Genomic DNA, 17,051 nt, shown 5'->3' on the forward strand with positions numbered 1-17,051 from the left:
ACCGGCAACTTGTGACCAGCAGTGCCCCCTCTGCGGGCTTCTAAAGCTGGCTTTATTGACGTTTGTGTTTTGTCTTCATCATCATCTCCCTCACCACCAAGCTCGCACTCACACAGAGGGGGACGTGCTTTTCACTCACTTGTAAAGAAATTTTAAAAACAGGGAAGAACCAAACCACTCTAAGCACTGATTATACTATGGTAACTTGACTTAGTTTCTCATTAAATACTTCCAAAGTTTCAAACCTTAAGTCTGTAAAGACAATAATTCAATTTCAAAAGTTTAACTTTAGACACATTAACAGAAAGAAAAGTGGCTTTTCTTTGTACCTATTTTGTACGATATGATAAATCCCGAGTTATATAATATAGATGGGACACTTTCTGCATTTAGGCAGGTCCTAGGGTCGCAAGAGTCGGACACAACTGAGTGATTTTGACTACTTGACTACTATGCTACTCATATTGGTGGTGGTTTAGTCGCTAAGCTGTGTTCGCCTGTTGTGACCTCATGGGCTGCAGCCTGCCAGATTCCTCTGACCATGGGATTCTCCAGGCAAGAATACTGGAGTGGGTTGCCATTTCTTTCTCCAGGGGATTTTCCCAACCCAGGAATTGAACCTGGGTCTCCTGCGTTGCAGGCAGGTTCTTTACTGAGTCACCAGGGAAGCCCATGCTATTAATATCTATCAGCTATACTGAAACTGATGCATCTGTGTAAAATGGGATATTTGTAGACTTTGGGTAAATAGCCAAGATGTGGCAGGGGACACTGAGGGCTGCACAGGGCCATAGGAATGCAACTTCAACACTCTAGTGAGGAGAGGCAAGAAATGAACAACTCAAATAAAACCCAGACCAGGCTATCTCTACCGTTCACTCATCAAAACTAGCATCTGAAAGTCTTTCCCAGGTCACCAACGGGTTTTACGAATTGCCCATGGACAGTGCCACCAGTGTCACTGAAATTTACATTCCTGAAACCAAAGACATTCAGAGAAAATCTTTACAGAGGTCTTGCTCAAATGCAATGCTGAGAAAAGAGGTCTCTTTGGGCCTGAGACTCTGCATTTCTGAGAGGCTCCCAGGTGTTGTAGGTGCTGCTGGCCCTGGCAACACAGTCTGAGTTGCAAGGAATTAGGAAGCTGGGACAATCTGGGAGTGAGGGGAGGGTTTGCTGAGGATATATTATGTAAAAAGGAGAAAGGTAGGAAACTAATATTTTTGCACATTATAGCAAGGTCTAGTAAGCATCTGTAAAAATGTATTATCCAAGTAATAGCTCTGAGCGAGAAAAAAATAACAAACCAAAATCAATCTACCTCTAGAGCTGGAAAACGCTTTAAAATGGCCCAGTACTTTCTAAAATGATCAAATCAACCACAAAATCATCTAAATGAAAAATGCAGCCCGTGTTCAGAATCTACTCAGGAAGTCTACGGTGCTATTTACCTCATTTTGGTTCTTTATTTTTACTTACTATTTCTTCTATGAATTAGAAAGCAGCATAATTAATTTTTATTAATTTTTCCCATTTACTTCTGGGAATCGGGGCAGCAAAGAAAATGAGAGAAAGAGAATTAAAGCCCCAGTTGTGCTGGGCTGGCTCATTCCCACATCCCCCCCACTCCCAGCTCTCAATCAAATCCAGCACGAAAGGGGTGTCCTGGAGTGACGGGGGCTGGGCCAGGTGAGCAGGTGGGCAAACCTGGGATGCACGCAGGTAGAGTGTAAGGACTTCATGAGCACACTGCCCGAGTGTCATCTCCAAACACAGAAATGACGCTAACAGTGACACTGACAATGGACTGAGACACAGATCAAAAGTCACATTATTGCAGTTTTTAATTCACTCTCCAGACTCACTTTTCCTACATACATTTTAGAAGCTTAGATAGACCTATGACTCAGGGATTTTAAGATGGAAGAATGCATGTAGCTGTATTGCAGTTTCTTAGATAATTCATATTTTATGGCATTTGGGGGAAGTTAAGATGGGTAAATTAACAGAAAATATGTATACAACAGAAAATATGGTGGACACAATGTCTGCGAGCAAGCAAACCTCACTTCCTTCCGAACCTACGAGCCAGCTTTTGCTGTGTGACTAACTGAAGCTTCTCCGTGCATATCATTTGGGCGTTAAATTGAATACTCTTTCACGTCACAAGGGTATCATTCATTAAATTACAGCTCCCGTCCACTAGATGGGTCTGTGGTGGGAAGAGTTTTAAAGAGCAGTTAAATACCAAGTATTTAACACGGTAGGTAATAGGTTATTTACGCAGTTGTGCTGTGTGTGTGTTTTGGTTACTGGTTGTTCACAGCTATGTGTTACTCATTCACTTTCCCAGCGAGGAGTCTCTCAGCACACTGTGTGTGCCCTGAAAAATACAATTTTGTGGGGGAACAGAGATAAAAATAAGATGCTCTCTGATCTTTAAGAAGCATTAGGGATCTGTGAGATACAGACCCCAAATTACAAAGTGTGTCAAAGATGCCATCAATTAACTGTGGTAAAGTACAGATAACGTAACACTTACCAACGTAGCCATCTTTACGTTTAGTGTTAAGCGCGTTCACTTTTTTGCCCCTCCAGAATACTTTCCTGGTAAAACTGAAACTCTGTATGCATTATACAACAACAAACAATCCCCCTCGCTCAGGTCATGGCAACCACCATCCGATTTTCTTTCTGTATGGATCTGAGTACTCTAGGAAATCCCAAGTAAGTGGAATCCCACAGTACTGGTGTCTTTTGTGTCTGCCATATTATCATTTAACCTGATGTCCTGAGATGGGGATTTTCTTCCTTTTTCAGGCTGAATGTTTCACTGTGAGGATACACCACATTTGTTTATCCATTCACCTGTCACTTTCTTTAGACATAAGACACTGAGGAAGAAGTCTTGCAGAAGCAGATGCGCTAGAGTCAGCTCAGAAAATGAGGAGCCGTTCATCGGGCAGGTGCCAAGGGGAAGGGTCTCTGAGGAGGAGGGTAGCATGTGCAGTGGGAGCCAGGAGGACAGCAAGCTTCCGGAGAGCCTACAGACAACCCGAGTGCTGAGAGTATGTGAACATCAGAACCTGAAGCTAGAGGGGAGGTGGGGCACGAGGTAGGCAGGGAAGAGGTTCCTACCACCTTGTCGACTCTCACTAAGTCTCTTTTCCAAGAGCCTGCCCTGGTTCCCACCGACAGACTGATCGAATCTTCACGCACATAGGATGAAAAGACTCCCCCCCGACACACCGCTCAGGAAGCCAATAGCAGATGCAGGGCTAAATGTTCACAGGGAAACTATTACAGAACAAAGTGGCTGAAGCAAACCTTTTCTTTTGATTTAATGAGTGCTGTCAGGTGCTTCAATACCAGAGGCCCATCTAGGCTATATGAGAAGTTCACGTTGTCAAAGATGATCACGCCTTCATGGGGCCAGGACGGCAGCGGGCGTTTTTGGTATTCCCAGGGCGCTTCCTTTTCCAGATCTGTATACTCGATCACCCTTTCTACTGAAATCATCTGAAACATAGGACATCACACGAGTTAGGAACAGAGGGTCTTTGTAATGGATACCAGGTTATAAATGAAACTTCTGCTTTTGTATCTTTATATCTGCATTTCTATAGTTAACAATACCTCAGGTCTTACCATCTACAAAAGACAGAAGTACTACGATGATGTGTAACCTTTTCATTGTCTTGTAGTACATTTATCATGGCTACCATGTTCAACATTATATCAAGACTAAATGACCTAGAGAAATTGAATACTCTATGTGACCCAATTTTCATATATGTTTTTAAAACTTATTTGCATTGACATACTTGTCAATGAAAACAGTATGTATGGACAGAAATCATTACTAATATTTTGCTAGAGAAGGATCATCTGTTGTAGATGAATAGAACTGGATGGTCACTACATCTCATTTTAATAATCAGCTACTTTCTATTCTATTAGAGAGTGAAACAGACAAATTTCAGTTTCATCATTTTTCTCTCTTTAGGAGAAAATGTTCAAAAAAGGAAGCAATTTACATATTGACTGCTGCTGCTGCTAAGTCGTTTCAGTCGTGTCCGACTCTGTGTGACCCCAGAGACGGTAGCCCACCAGGCTCTGTGTCCCTGGGATTCTCCAGGCAAGAACACTGGAGTGGGTTGCCATTTCCTTCTCCAAGGCCTCCTACACAAACCTAACTTGACACCTTTGATAGTACCTTCCAAAAGAAGGGCCATCGGTAAGTTCAGGCATTCAACACATACAAGGAGACATTCTAAAATGGAGATGGTGGGGAATAATTAAATTAATTGAACAAATAAACCTCAAAATACTAAATTCTTAAACTATTAAATAACAAATGTAAACAAGCCTCTAAGAAATAAGCTGTATCTTCTGCAGGATGTCAGAAACTCCCTCCTACAGAGACATGTATTAAATTTGAAGACAGCTTGTGATGAATATAAAACCAGCTGACGTGGCATACATAACACTGACAAAAGATGTATATATTTTATTTTAAATAAATGTTAAACAGATGCTGGAAGGATCTAACAAACCCTGTTAGCTATGATGTAAAAAAGTTTTAAGAGTTTTTTTTACATAATAATTGCCTTTATGTCATTTAACGTTAAGGAAAAGGCTAAAAGGTAACATCACCATATTTTCAACTTCAGCACTTTGCCTGACACACCACTGGAACATCCCCATGAGCGTGAGGGCGTAGGATAGCGCCAGGCCAACCTGACCAGCGTCCAAAGCTAAATGAGGAAGAAGAAAGGAAACATTTCAGTCCCACTGTTAACCCTGAACTGGACTCCTTCTGTCACTGTGCCTAGATCACTGGCACACAGATAGTGTTACTTTTACTAACTACTGATAGAGACCGTGAAAGTAAAAAAAAAAAGAAGAAGAAGAAGAAGAAATAAAACAACCACTATGAACACAGAAAACTATTAAAAGAGCATATTAATCCTGACAGGGTTGACATACTCTTGACAGTTACGATGTAGGGAAAGAAACACGTCATCATGCAGACTTTCGTCACTATGGTTTCAAGGATCATCATGTAATTCCACTTTTTACGTGCAACGCAGCCACAGTTGAAAACCACGAAAAACAAGTCAATTGGTTCTAAGAGCCACTGCTTTTAAATCTAGAATACTGCTCTTGTTGTTCCATTATTAAACCCAATGATTCAGTGTTATTACTATGGAATAGTAATTCACAATAGGGATGGTGAATGCATGCCATGCACACCAACACCACCCGCTCATCTGGTACCCACACAGCAGTGAGGATGGTGTTCTTTCCTACAGACAATGTTTCTCACCGCAGTACACCAGGCATCTATAACCAAGAGATCCGAGCAGTCCTAAAGCCACAAGCTGGACAAAAAGCTTAACAGCAAACTTGTTTCTCTCCTCCCAACCTAAAATGCTATCAGTAATGTTCAGAAGGTCAGTTGCTAGGCTGAATTCATCCCACTGAAGACAGATTAAAGGGACCAAAGAACACTTCAAGAAGTCTCACCAAAAGCCTCATCAAGACACAAATGACTCCTCTACAGGGGCCACACTGCAGAATCACATGGTGCAAACACTTTAACACAATTCATTAGAACGAAACCGTATATTAGACAAAGGGGCAATAAGGTAAATTAATAACTGCAAATGAAGCTGTAACTGTAATCAAACTACAGTGATGCACTTACTTTTTGCCAGAATCAGGGACCCAAAGGCAACAACAATGACAAACACAGCACAGATGGCATCCAGACGCACAGCGAACCATCGGGACGTCGTCAGAAACAAGAACCAAGCCTCTGGATTTGAGGACAGAAATAAGCAGAATGAATAAGCAGAGATATCACGTAGGCTGCTTTGATTTGGGATGGGGTCTTCTGCACAGGTGAACCACAGAAGATTTTTACACAAGTTAGGACAGCAAAGTTATAGGTTCAAGCACCTTGAGGATTGCAACAAGCTAGGTTCTGACATGACAGTGTATGGGAACATAGGAATCACTCCAGGAGCCTTGTGGGAAGCAGACACTGGAAACTTCAAGCCACAGGTTATAAAGAGAAATATGATCCTAATGATTAACATACAAAAATGGTTTCATCATTGTGTGTCTTGTGGTACTGGGCTCCACGTGAGGCTTATCCTCTCATAAAATTGACTGTTCCCAAGTCTATGCTGGCACAGGATACCTGGCACTGTTTCCAGCACTGCCTGCACTTACTACAGGGCCCCCCACATTGTGTTAATTCTTAGGAGCCAGTATTTGAAGGACCATCAGATAACAGTATCTGCATGTGGCTTTCCAAATGTCATTTCATCAGTTGGACCAGGATTTTTTTAATGTAGAGGAAATTCTGGATGCCATATCTGATAATGGAGAAATTATTTTCCTTAATGCTCTGAAAGGATGAGATGTTTAGATAGCATCACCGACTTAATGGACATGAGTTTGAGCAAACTCCTGGAGACAGTGGAGGACAGGGAAGCCTGGCGTGCTGCAGTCCATGGGGTCGCAAAGAATCGGACACGAATGACCAACTACAGCATGCTCAGGAAAGAGTCGGCAAACTAACAGCCTGTGGGCCAATAATGGACACAGCTTGCTTTTTTAAATAAAGTTTTATTCGGAGATAGTCACAGCCATTTGTTGATATATTCTTTTTGCCTGCCTTAGTGCTATAATAGCAAAACTGAGTAGCTGCAACAAAGACTGTGTGTGTTTTTTTATAAGTTTGTGGACGTCCTTCTTAAAGGGCCAAAGCCATAGGATGTGGTGACAGTTGGACAATGCAAGGTAGTAAGAGGAGGAAAAGCAGGGGGTGACCGGGGAAGAGGGGAGCACACACAGGGTTCTGAGAGGAAGGGCTGGGGGAGGCAGGTTTACAGAGGGGAACACGGGGTGGCATAGAGGTGCGGCCAGCAGGGCCACCTGAGAGGGAGGTCAGGCCTCAGAAGGCAGCACATCCCATCCTTTGAAATCATTTCCAGAATTCTACAGACCTGAGTGCAAGTCCTGGTGTGAGTCGAACAGTTCCTGAAACCTCTGTTCGGCTTTGTATGCCCGGATGGTCCAGAGTCCCTGGAGAGAAGATGATAAGTGGGAAAACACCGGGCTCCGAGCTGGGGAAGCAGAGACAGACACACGACAGAGAACGTCAGGGAGGCTGCACGCAAGGAAGTCAACTGTTTCCTGAGCTTGGCTGGTCATTCATCTTCCCCAGGGGCACACCCAGGGCTTCTTGGCAATCGCCTGGCAAAGTACCTACTGTGACCCTCAAATAACTCCTCATCCCAAGCTTCACTTTCACGACCCGCATATAACAGATTCCCTTCAAAGTCATCTTTGATCAAATTCAATTCGGACCTGTATTTAGATAACACATTTCTGTACTAACTCATTCATCAAGGTCCCCCTCAATCTTGCCTCCCTCCCTATTCTTCCCTGACATCCCTCCAGGTAAGAAGTTATAATTCTCTAATTTTTGATTATCATTTTTAAACTTAATCCTCCATAAAGAGTCCTCACTGCACTGAATTTTGATGAACTTTGTGCTGTCACCACCAAAAGATTAGAAACTTAAGGGCTGGCAGAGGACAGGGTGCAATGAGTGAGGTGAGCGGACAGTCTGCCGTCTCACAGCATCATCCCTGCCCCTGCACCAGGAGTCTCTGGGCGGGTCACAGAGAACCTGGCACTATACCGCCCTTGTGACCGCAGGACCCGGGCAATTAAGGCGTCTTCTTCTCTGGCAAACTGACGGATGTTCTTATAACTGCCCTGCTGAATACCTGAGGAATTTGGAGGTCACTGTGGCATGTGACACTCACATCACCCTTGTAGAATCTGGCATGGCCTCAGAGTGGTCATTCTCTTTTGAGTGATTTCATGTGGGTTTGGGCCTGGTGGCACATGACTGGCCACTTGCTTCCTGCCATCTTTTCAAAGAGCCCAGAGACCACAAGCAGCAGGGTCAGGATCCTGATCATCAGGGAACAGGCTGCAGGCTGCCGGGCAGTGAGGACCACATATGGTTCTCATTTCCATTGTTAACAGGGCTGTAAGCTGTTTTTTTCCATGGGTAGACTGTAACCTGTGACCTCTGTCAGGGACGAGTGATAACCTGTGTTGTATTAATACCATCAGGACATCACTTTGCTACCTGTGCATCTCCTGAAAAAGATCATTACTTCTAACATGATGCACTATTTTCCTTTTTAGAAAAATGATGCAATATTTCCTTTTCCTGAGTGGCTGGTCTATGTTAGGAAGCATGTGACGAGCAAGACAAAATCGGTCCCTATCCTCACGGTGCTCACATTCGTTCTCCTTGTGCTATAATGCAAAGCTGCCATTAACACACTACCCGCTCTGTGTGCCTTACAGGCTACACTGACTCATAAGGCCCCTAATATGCCATTACCAAATGTAGACTTGGTGAGAAATTCCAAAACGGAATCTGCAGGATTTCAGGGTGCTGGTTAATTATCATAAATGGAAGTCAGTCTGCACTGACATCCCAACCTGAGAGCCCCGGTACTCACTTGTAGATTCTAGGCGTTTGACATCTCGTGATGTTTCTAAGAAATATCGCCGGAGAACAAAGAAAACAATGCCAAGGGGAACCAGGGGTATGGCAATCCAAGGAATCACTGCCACTGCCACGCCCACCACACCAATCACTTGTAGAAATGTCTGAAAGAGAAAATATAGAAACAAGGGCCTGTTTATCCAGCATTCTTCTAAAAAATAAAATTTATTGGGTTGTTTTGTTAGGATTAAACTCCTTTTCCTCAAAGGATATGTTGGAAAAAGGTGGTCCTCGTGGTGTTTACTGTACACTTACCATGTGTGAAACACTGGGCTAAGTACGAAGTTTCTAGGTATAAGCTCTTTTGATCGACTAAGTAGCCTTAAAGTGCAGGCAGTACCATTTGGAAAAGATGAGAATATCTGAGGCTCAGAAAACAGAAACTATGAGATAGTCAGCTGTCATCCTATCACAGATGAGGAAACCAGAAGCCTCAGCTATACATGGAGGGATAAAGAAGTGGTTGGTTACAAATTCTGAGTTCAGAAAAGGAAGAAACACTCAAATATTGACCTTTGAAAGTTGGAATTCTTCTTTCGTGGTTTTCTGTCTGTAGTGACTGTTTATGAGTGCTGACTGTACATAGGTCTGCACATTCAAAGTATCACATGTATTAACTCATTATTCATCACAGTAACCCTACTGAGTAACAGCATAATTATCTCATTTTGTAGATGGAGAGCAAAATCAACTTGATGTCGAATGCAAAGCATAAGTCACAGAGCCAGGGGTAGTCTGGGCGTGAGTCACTGTGATAAATTTAATCTTCCCCCAAACCTACAGCCAACTTTCTATCATTATGCTAAAGATTCAAAGTGTGCATTTCAAACAATTATTCGATCCAGTTTTTCACCTGAGAGAATATGGTCATTATGGACAATGAGGAGTGATTATTTTCTTTGCAGCCAAAGACAACCTACACCCGGAAAGCAAAATCCATTACCCAGGTATCGTGCCATCTCAGACAGAGCTTGGGGCTAACCTTCTCAAATACTACCAGGAAGGGTAAGACACTCCAACACTCTTAATCTGAGCAAAAACTCAGCTTTTGTGTGAATATTTAACTGTTATAAAAATGTTAAGCATTTGGGAGACCAAGGGAAAAAGTGGTGTGCTTATCAATCCAAATGAATGATATTTTCTATTCCATGCAGTATGAATTGGTAGTTGATAGTAAGGAAAAAAGCTAGAATTTGCAAACTTGTGAATCCCCGGAAATTCAACTGTGTCCTCCCTCAGGTCAGCCTTCTTGGAGCAAGCAGCCTGGTTAGGACATCAAGATGACTAAGACTGAGGACCCTGTCACCACCACGTGTGGAAGGGAAATCTGATGAGCACCTCTGAACAGATGCCGTCTCGGGACAGCAGCTGTTTCTGACAAAAACACAGTGGCATCTAAATAAGCTAAGTATACAAACATGGCAGAGAAAGGGAAAAAGAAATGCTTTCTGAAAAAATGTTAATGACTTTGTGTAAAAACCATTTGAAAAATGTGAAAACTAAAATAACTGCTTTATTCCTACTGCACACAGCAAATTCTCTATCACTGAAGAAATTCCACCATTTCCTAGATTAAGTTGACAACCAAGTAAGTGGTGGTGACCACCTCACCCTCAAATTACCAATAATAGATAATTCATAAGGCTCGCCATGGGTGCCACCTCTCCAGTATTTTACAGGCATTATATAATTTCATTCTCATATCAAATCTGAATAGGAGATTTCTCTTTTAAAAGCTCAGTGAGGTTTAGTAATTTGCTCAAAGTCAGAGAATTCATTCATTTTGACTCCAAGCCTGTCCTTTTAATTTCTGCCTGCTATGGTATCCCATATACACATAAAATTCATAATAAAAAAGTTAAGATCTAAATATCATCCCCTATTATATTTTCGCCCATTTATCTGCATTTTCTATTTCTGTTGAATTTCTTAGGGTTACACGGGTCTCTTCCATGCAGGGACCAGTCCGTGTTTACTACTTAATTAGGGCGTAAGAGCCTGCTCACCTCAAAAAGCAGACAGATCAGGAAAAGGTCTTAAAAAATTGAATGCTACACATTTTAATAAACACTGTTTAATAGACACTTACATATTTTAATAAATACTGTTTAAATAAGAAAAGTTTCATAAGCGTAAAAAAAAAAATTAAAAAACAACCCAATTTAATTGTCATAAATACATAAACCCCAAGAACACAAAATGAGACTAAGTTTTATAAGTTCAATATATACATTTGGGTTAAAGTTTCCCCAGGAATTCTCTAAGTCTACAATTAACACTATATTCTAATATTGCAGATTTAACGTATTCCTTTCACAAACACAGTTTTAAATATGAGGGCCTGTTTGCCTGTTTAGTATTTAAATTCCAAATTGCTTACAGTCCTGTAGGAATTCCTAGGTATCTACCCACATTTTACTTTCAACTTAATTCCACAGGATTCTATTCCTGCTAGTCTTTGTGAAGCTTGTGCCAAAGAACATGTTTTCTATAAACAGCAGTAAAAATGTATTCTTCTTATTTTATGCAAATAAATATGCAATCCATACTTTTGGCTCACTCCATGCTTATTTGAACTCTCTCTCGCTCATGCTCATATTAGGCACAATGTGAAATATGTATTTAATCATAAAGTCACGTAATAAGTAGACATTACTTTTATTATCTGTGTACAGTATTAAAAAATAAAATCAGGGACATTAAGACTGCTAACACCTCAGAAGACTCTCAAACCTTTGAATTTTCCTGTCAGACTCTTAAGAATTTTGTTCGAAGTTGTAATAAGTACAAATCATCCTGACTGCCTTAAACTTCTACTGATTTATATGGAAGATATGACTTAAATGCCATAAACAAGATTCATCTCTTGGCACAAGTTTCTTCTGATTTAGGGAAAGAAACAAATGCTGCCGAGTTTTGATCAGTAAGGTGTCTGCTGATGTGGGTGTAGGAGTGATTCTATTTATTCTGGAAACATGTGAGATAAAAAAAATTACCTTTCAATGAAATGACTATCTCATCAATTGTACTGCTAGGAAACAAGGTACTTGTTTTAAAATCTTGAACAGGTTACACAAAACTCTCCAAGTATTAAGAAATAAAATGTAATTTCTATGAATCAATATTCAGTAACCTTCAAACACACGATAAATATTAGTAAAGAGAAAAACAAGGAAAGCTCTTCAGTGTAAGGTCCTAAATCTAATACTGACCTAGAGTTAATATTATTGAGTCTGCAGGTGTTAAGCAAAGATGGTATCTTGAATGCTCACGGGAGTTTAGAGACCAGCTCTGGTTTGGTTCCAGACCCTTCGTTTATCACCTGTTTCTCTTCACCTCACCTAACCCAATTAATTCTGTTAAATCAGAAAATGATGGGAAGTTAGTGTGTCTTATCTGTATGATGAGATCCATACACACTCTAGTATGAATTAAGTTTTCTAAACGTGTGCTGTCCTTAGGATTCATTACCCATCCCTTTCATCCCTAATTTGACTGCCTCAGATCTTTTCTGAGGCATCCACCCTGGCTGCGAAACCTGTGTAATTCTTCAGTTAGCCCTTAATCCTGAGTCACACTTTGCTCCACTGAAGAGTAAATGGTGAGATTTGGTTTACAGTTCCTGACCCAACACAACAGAAACCATTAGGAAAACATAGTGCACTTTTCCCTTCCTTTGTGTTCAGCAAATCTCAATGATCAATACTTCCTGTCTAACCTTTCTCAGGGTCTGAGCTCATTATGAAATTCAAGACACAGAGTCCATCTATTTGCTATTTTAAAAAGGGCCACCTTAACACAACTGCATGCCCATATGCCCTGAAGCCTGAGCTCCACAAAAAGAAAAACCACGACAACAGGAAGCCTGTGCACGGCAATTAACAGAGTAGCCCCTGCTCATCGCAACCAGACAAAAGCCAGCACAGCAATGAAGACTCAGCACAGCTAAAAATGAAATAATTCAAAAATCTGAGTCAGTTCTAATGAGGTGGAAAAACCTAGAGCCTATTATACTGAGTGAAGTAAGTCATAAAGATAAATATCATATACAAACATATATATATGGAATCTAGAAAAATGGTACTGAAGAATTTTTTGCAGGGTAGCAGTGGAGAAACAGACATGGAGAACAGACTTATGGACATGGGGAGAGGGAAGGAGAGGGTGAGATGTATGGAGAAAGTAACATGGAAACTTACATTACCATATGTGAAACAGACAGACAACGGGAATTTGCTGTGTCTCAGGGAACTCAAACAGGGACTCTGTATCAACCTAGAGGGGTGGGATGGGGCAGGAGAGGGGAGGAAGGTTCAAAAGGGAAGGGATACATGTATATCTATGGCTGATTCATGTGAGGTTTGACAGAAAACAAAATTCTGTAAAGCAATTATCCTTCAATTAAAAAATAAATAAATTTATTTAAAATAAATAAGATAACTAAAAAATTAAAAGGCACACCTTAAAAATAATCCACATAAAAGTGGAAATAAAATGTTGAACAAGGTACCTCATAAAAAAATTAAATAAAAGAAAGCTGGAGTATCTAACTTGAAGTTAGGATGGACTGCTAGAAATAAAGGAACACATTTCATAAGAATAAAGGGTCAAAACAACAAAATTTTGTAAAGCAATTCTCCTTCAATTAAAATATAAATAAATTTTAAAAAATTATAAAGGGCCAATTTTATCCAATAGATTTTTTTCTAAACCCAAATTTATATGCACCTAATAACATAGCTAAATAGTGTGTAAGGCAAAATCTGACAAAGCTTAGTAGAAATACACAATGCCATACCCATAGGAGATTTAAACTTACCTACCTCAAAAACTAATAGGATAAACAAGTTAAAAAAAAAAAAATCAATGGAGATATAAAATATTTTTAAAACATCATTAACAAACATGACCTAATCAAGAAATACATGATAAGGTAGTCATTAGATGTTCTTTTCAATTATATATCCTATTCTATAAAGCAAGTATCAACAAACTTTAATGGACAGAAAGTACAGAATATATTCTGACCTAAGTGTATTTAATAAGAAATCAGTAACAAAAAGGTAACTACTGTATCATCAAATACTTGGAAGTTCAGTAACACATTGGAAGTATCATCTAATTCAAAATTGAAATAAAATTAAAGTATTCTGACATAAAAGAAAATAAAAATCTACAGATATTAAAATTTGAAGGCCGCAACTAAGGCTGTGCTTAGATGCTGTGTATTTCCCCGCTCCACACACAAAAAGACGTTAGGCCCAGAGAGCTTCACGAGTAGCTTGTGAAGAAAGTTTTACCAAATTCATCCAGGGAATTTGAGTCCAACATTATCATAATATAAAAACCAAAGACATTAAAAGAAACAAAAATCATAATCCAAACTGTCTTAACACTAAGGGACACACCAATAAACTGAATCTAACAACACAAAAAAGTAATATTTCACAATCAAACTTGGCTAGGTAAGTCAGAAACCCACAGGGCTGGCTGTTACAAGCGATAGGCTGGAACTTTTGGGCAGGAGCCAATACTGTTCACATAGGCAGAATTTCTTTCTATTCACAGAAGCCTTAGCTCTTAAGCCCTTTCAACAGACTGAATTAGGCCCACCAAGACTATCTAAGATAGGATTCCTTACTTAAGTGAACTGATTATGCACTTTAATCATTTTTACAAAATATCTACACAGTAACAGCTTGACTACTTTTTGACTGAGTAACTGTGGAATGCTGCCTGGCCAAACCGACACATAAACTGACCCTGGTAGCTTGGTGGTTAGGATTCCAAGCTTTCACTGCCACGGCCTGGGGTTCAATCCCGGGTCAGGGAACTGAGATTCCCACAAGCTTGAGGTAAGGCAAAAAATGAAAAAAAGAAAATACATTAACAAAAAGATACATTTCTCATGTATTTTTATGAGGTCTGCATACCTTTGATGCCAAAAACTGGCAAAACATTCCAAGAAAAGTATAAACCAATATAATTCATGAAGAAATGAAAATATTCTTGACAAAATACTAACAAATTGCATACAGTGATGTGTACAGAAAAAAATACGTTACACATTATGACCAGCTGTAGTTTATTTAAGCAATATAAGGTTAATTTAACCTGTAAATATCACTTGGTATAATTTATCACATTTAAATATTAATGGTGAATAATCATATGATTATCTCAACAAATGTAGAAAAAATATTGGCCAAATTTCAAGACCTAGTCTTGATTTTTAAAAACAGTAAAATTCTCAGGAATTTAGAAATTAACGGAAATATTCAGTCTACCTAAAAAACTGTAGTTAACATCATTCTTGATGGAAAAATATTGAAATAGTTTTGCCTTAATAGTACAAGAATTTATCACTCTTTTCAACATTTTACTCAAACCTCGGCCACAACAAGGAAATAAAACTAATAATTGTAAGTGAAGAAGGAAAACTGACATGATTGTGGATATAGAAAATTCTATATAATTAAAAAAGAAAAATCAAGTCCAAGAAATGGAAAGTAGATTCACAAACAAATCATTATATTTCTATATATTAGCAACAAGAAAGTGGATCTTTAAACAATTTAAGTGGATCTTAAAAACAATTCCATAAATACAATTGAAAGACATCAAATATTCAGGAATGAAGTCAATCAAAGCATGATAAGACTTTTATAAAAACTAAAAAACACTTCTAAAATTAAAGATGACCTCAGTAAGTCAAATATATAACTGACCTCAGACACTCCTCAAACTGATCTATAGATAAAAGGAAATATTAATCAAAATTCCAGAAGGCTTTCTTTGAAAACAAATTAAAAGGTTTCTAAAATTTATACAGAAACGTAAGTGATCTAGAATGATCAAAATAATCTTGAAGACGTAATGAATTAGAGGAATTAAACCATTATACATACGATAACTAAGACCGCGGTATCAGTAGAAGGATAAACAAATCAGTGGAACAAAATAAAATATGCCAAATAAATGAAGTATACAAACTCAGACTTGACTACAGAGAATCAAATGATTTTGAATCAGGTGCCAATTCAATCCATAATGGTGTTGTAAATAAATGTGGCTAGCATAACTGGAGAAAAAAATGACCAGTAAGCATGCATGAAAAAGAACTCTATCATTAATCATCAGGAAAATGCAAATTGATACCACAATGAGAGTAGTCATCCACAAAAAGACTAGACACAAAGCCTGATAATATTATGTGTTGCAAAAATTGCAAAGGTGTGGAACAACCAGAACTCCCATATATTGCTGGCGGGTGTGTAAGATGGTGCAACAATCTTGAAAAGTTTTATGGTAATTTTAAGTTAACAAATGCTTACCTTATGACTGAGTAATTCCACCCGTACATACGCATTCGATGGAGAGGAATGATAACCTATGGCCATATAAACACTTCTTAGAGAAGTTTCCCTGCTAAAAGCTACAAACAACACAAATGTCCATCAACTAGAGAATGGATACATAAATTGTGGCATCTTCATACAATAGAATGACTCAGAAAGGAGTAAGAAAGAAAAGAACCACTGAAACATGCCACAACACGGGTAGGTCTTGAAAATCTTGAAAACATGTTAAGCAAAAGAAGGCAGCGCAGAAAAACCTGTACTGTGTTGACTCCATTTATTTTAGGAGCACAAAAGCAGGAAAACTGACACACGCTGACAGCAATCTATCACAACCGTTGGTCTGTGGACATTTACTCCAGAGGGCCAGAAGAGATTTTCTGAGGTGAGGAGAATACTCTGAATCTGGTTTTGTGTGCTAATCAAAGGAAGACTAAATCAACAGACCCAAAGCAAGAGTTGCAAGACACAAATGCATCCTGAAACTCACAAGGGGAGAACCACCACAAGATAAATACATTACAATAAATGATGTTCCACAATAGACTGAAGCAATATATCCACACGTAAAATGCTAAGTACAGGGTTTTAACAAAAATCAAGGAAGTTCTTCAGCACACACGCTCTTCATTTTGTTAAGAAAACTCATTGGTAGACAGAATTGAAGAAATGTGCCCAAGAATAGAATATGGAGGACTTCCCTGGTGTAGTGGATAAGAATCAGCCTGCCAATGCAGGGGTTCAATCCCTGGTCGGGGAAGATACCACATGCTAAGGAGCAACTAAGTCCAAGTGCCACAACTACTGAAGCCCGAGTGCTCTACAGCATGATAAACCTGCGCATCCCAACTAAAGAGCAGACTCTGCTCGATGCGCCTAAAGAAAGCCCGTGCATAGCAATGAAGAACCAGTTCAAACAAAAATAATTAAAAAAAAAAAAAAAACAAACAGCACATGGCCCTCAACATGAGTAAGTTATTTGATGTTTGATCATTTCTAAATATAAAGATGGCAAGGAGGGAAAAGTATTGTGAATGACAGCTGTAGTTTTCGAATGGACGTCATCCAATGATGCTACAATGTAA

At 39.4% G+C, this 17,051-nt stretch overlaps 1 protein-coding gene across 3 annotated transcripts in view; it reads right to left on the reverse strand.

The window, feature by feature from the left end:
• Positions 1 to 17,051, reverse strand: part of ABCC4 (ATP binding cassette subfamily C member 4 (PEL blood group)) — a 185,073-nt gene that overhangs the window by 26,840 nt on the left and 141,182 nt on the right. For all 3 annotated transcript variants that reach the window (XM_070380662.1, XM_005909234.3, XM_070380663.1), the window contains 5 exons: positions 8,562 to 8,712; positions 7,020 to 7,139; positions 5,711 to 5,821; positions 4,657 to 4,757; positions 3,328 to 3,519 (listed from right to left, as the gene is read on the reverse strand). In XM_070380662.1, coding sequence (XP_070236763.1) covers positions 3,328 to 3,519; positions 4,657 to 4,757; positions 5,711 to 5,821; positions 7,020 to 7,139; positions 8,562 to 8,712 — 675 coding nt within the window. The remainder of the gene's footprint in view (positions 1 to 3,327; positions 3,520 to 4,656; positions 4,758 to 5,710; positions 5,822 to 7,019; positions 7,140 to 8,561; positions 8,713 to 17,051) is intronic.

Source organism: Bos mutus, chromosome 12, assembly GCF_027580195.1.
Source record: "Bos mutus isolate GX-2022 chromosome 12, NWIPB_WYAK_1.1, whole genome shotgun sequence".
NCBI classification, from domain to species: Eukaryota; Metazoa; Chordata; class Mammalia; order Artiodactyla; family Bovidae; genus Bos; species Bos mutus.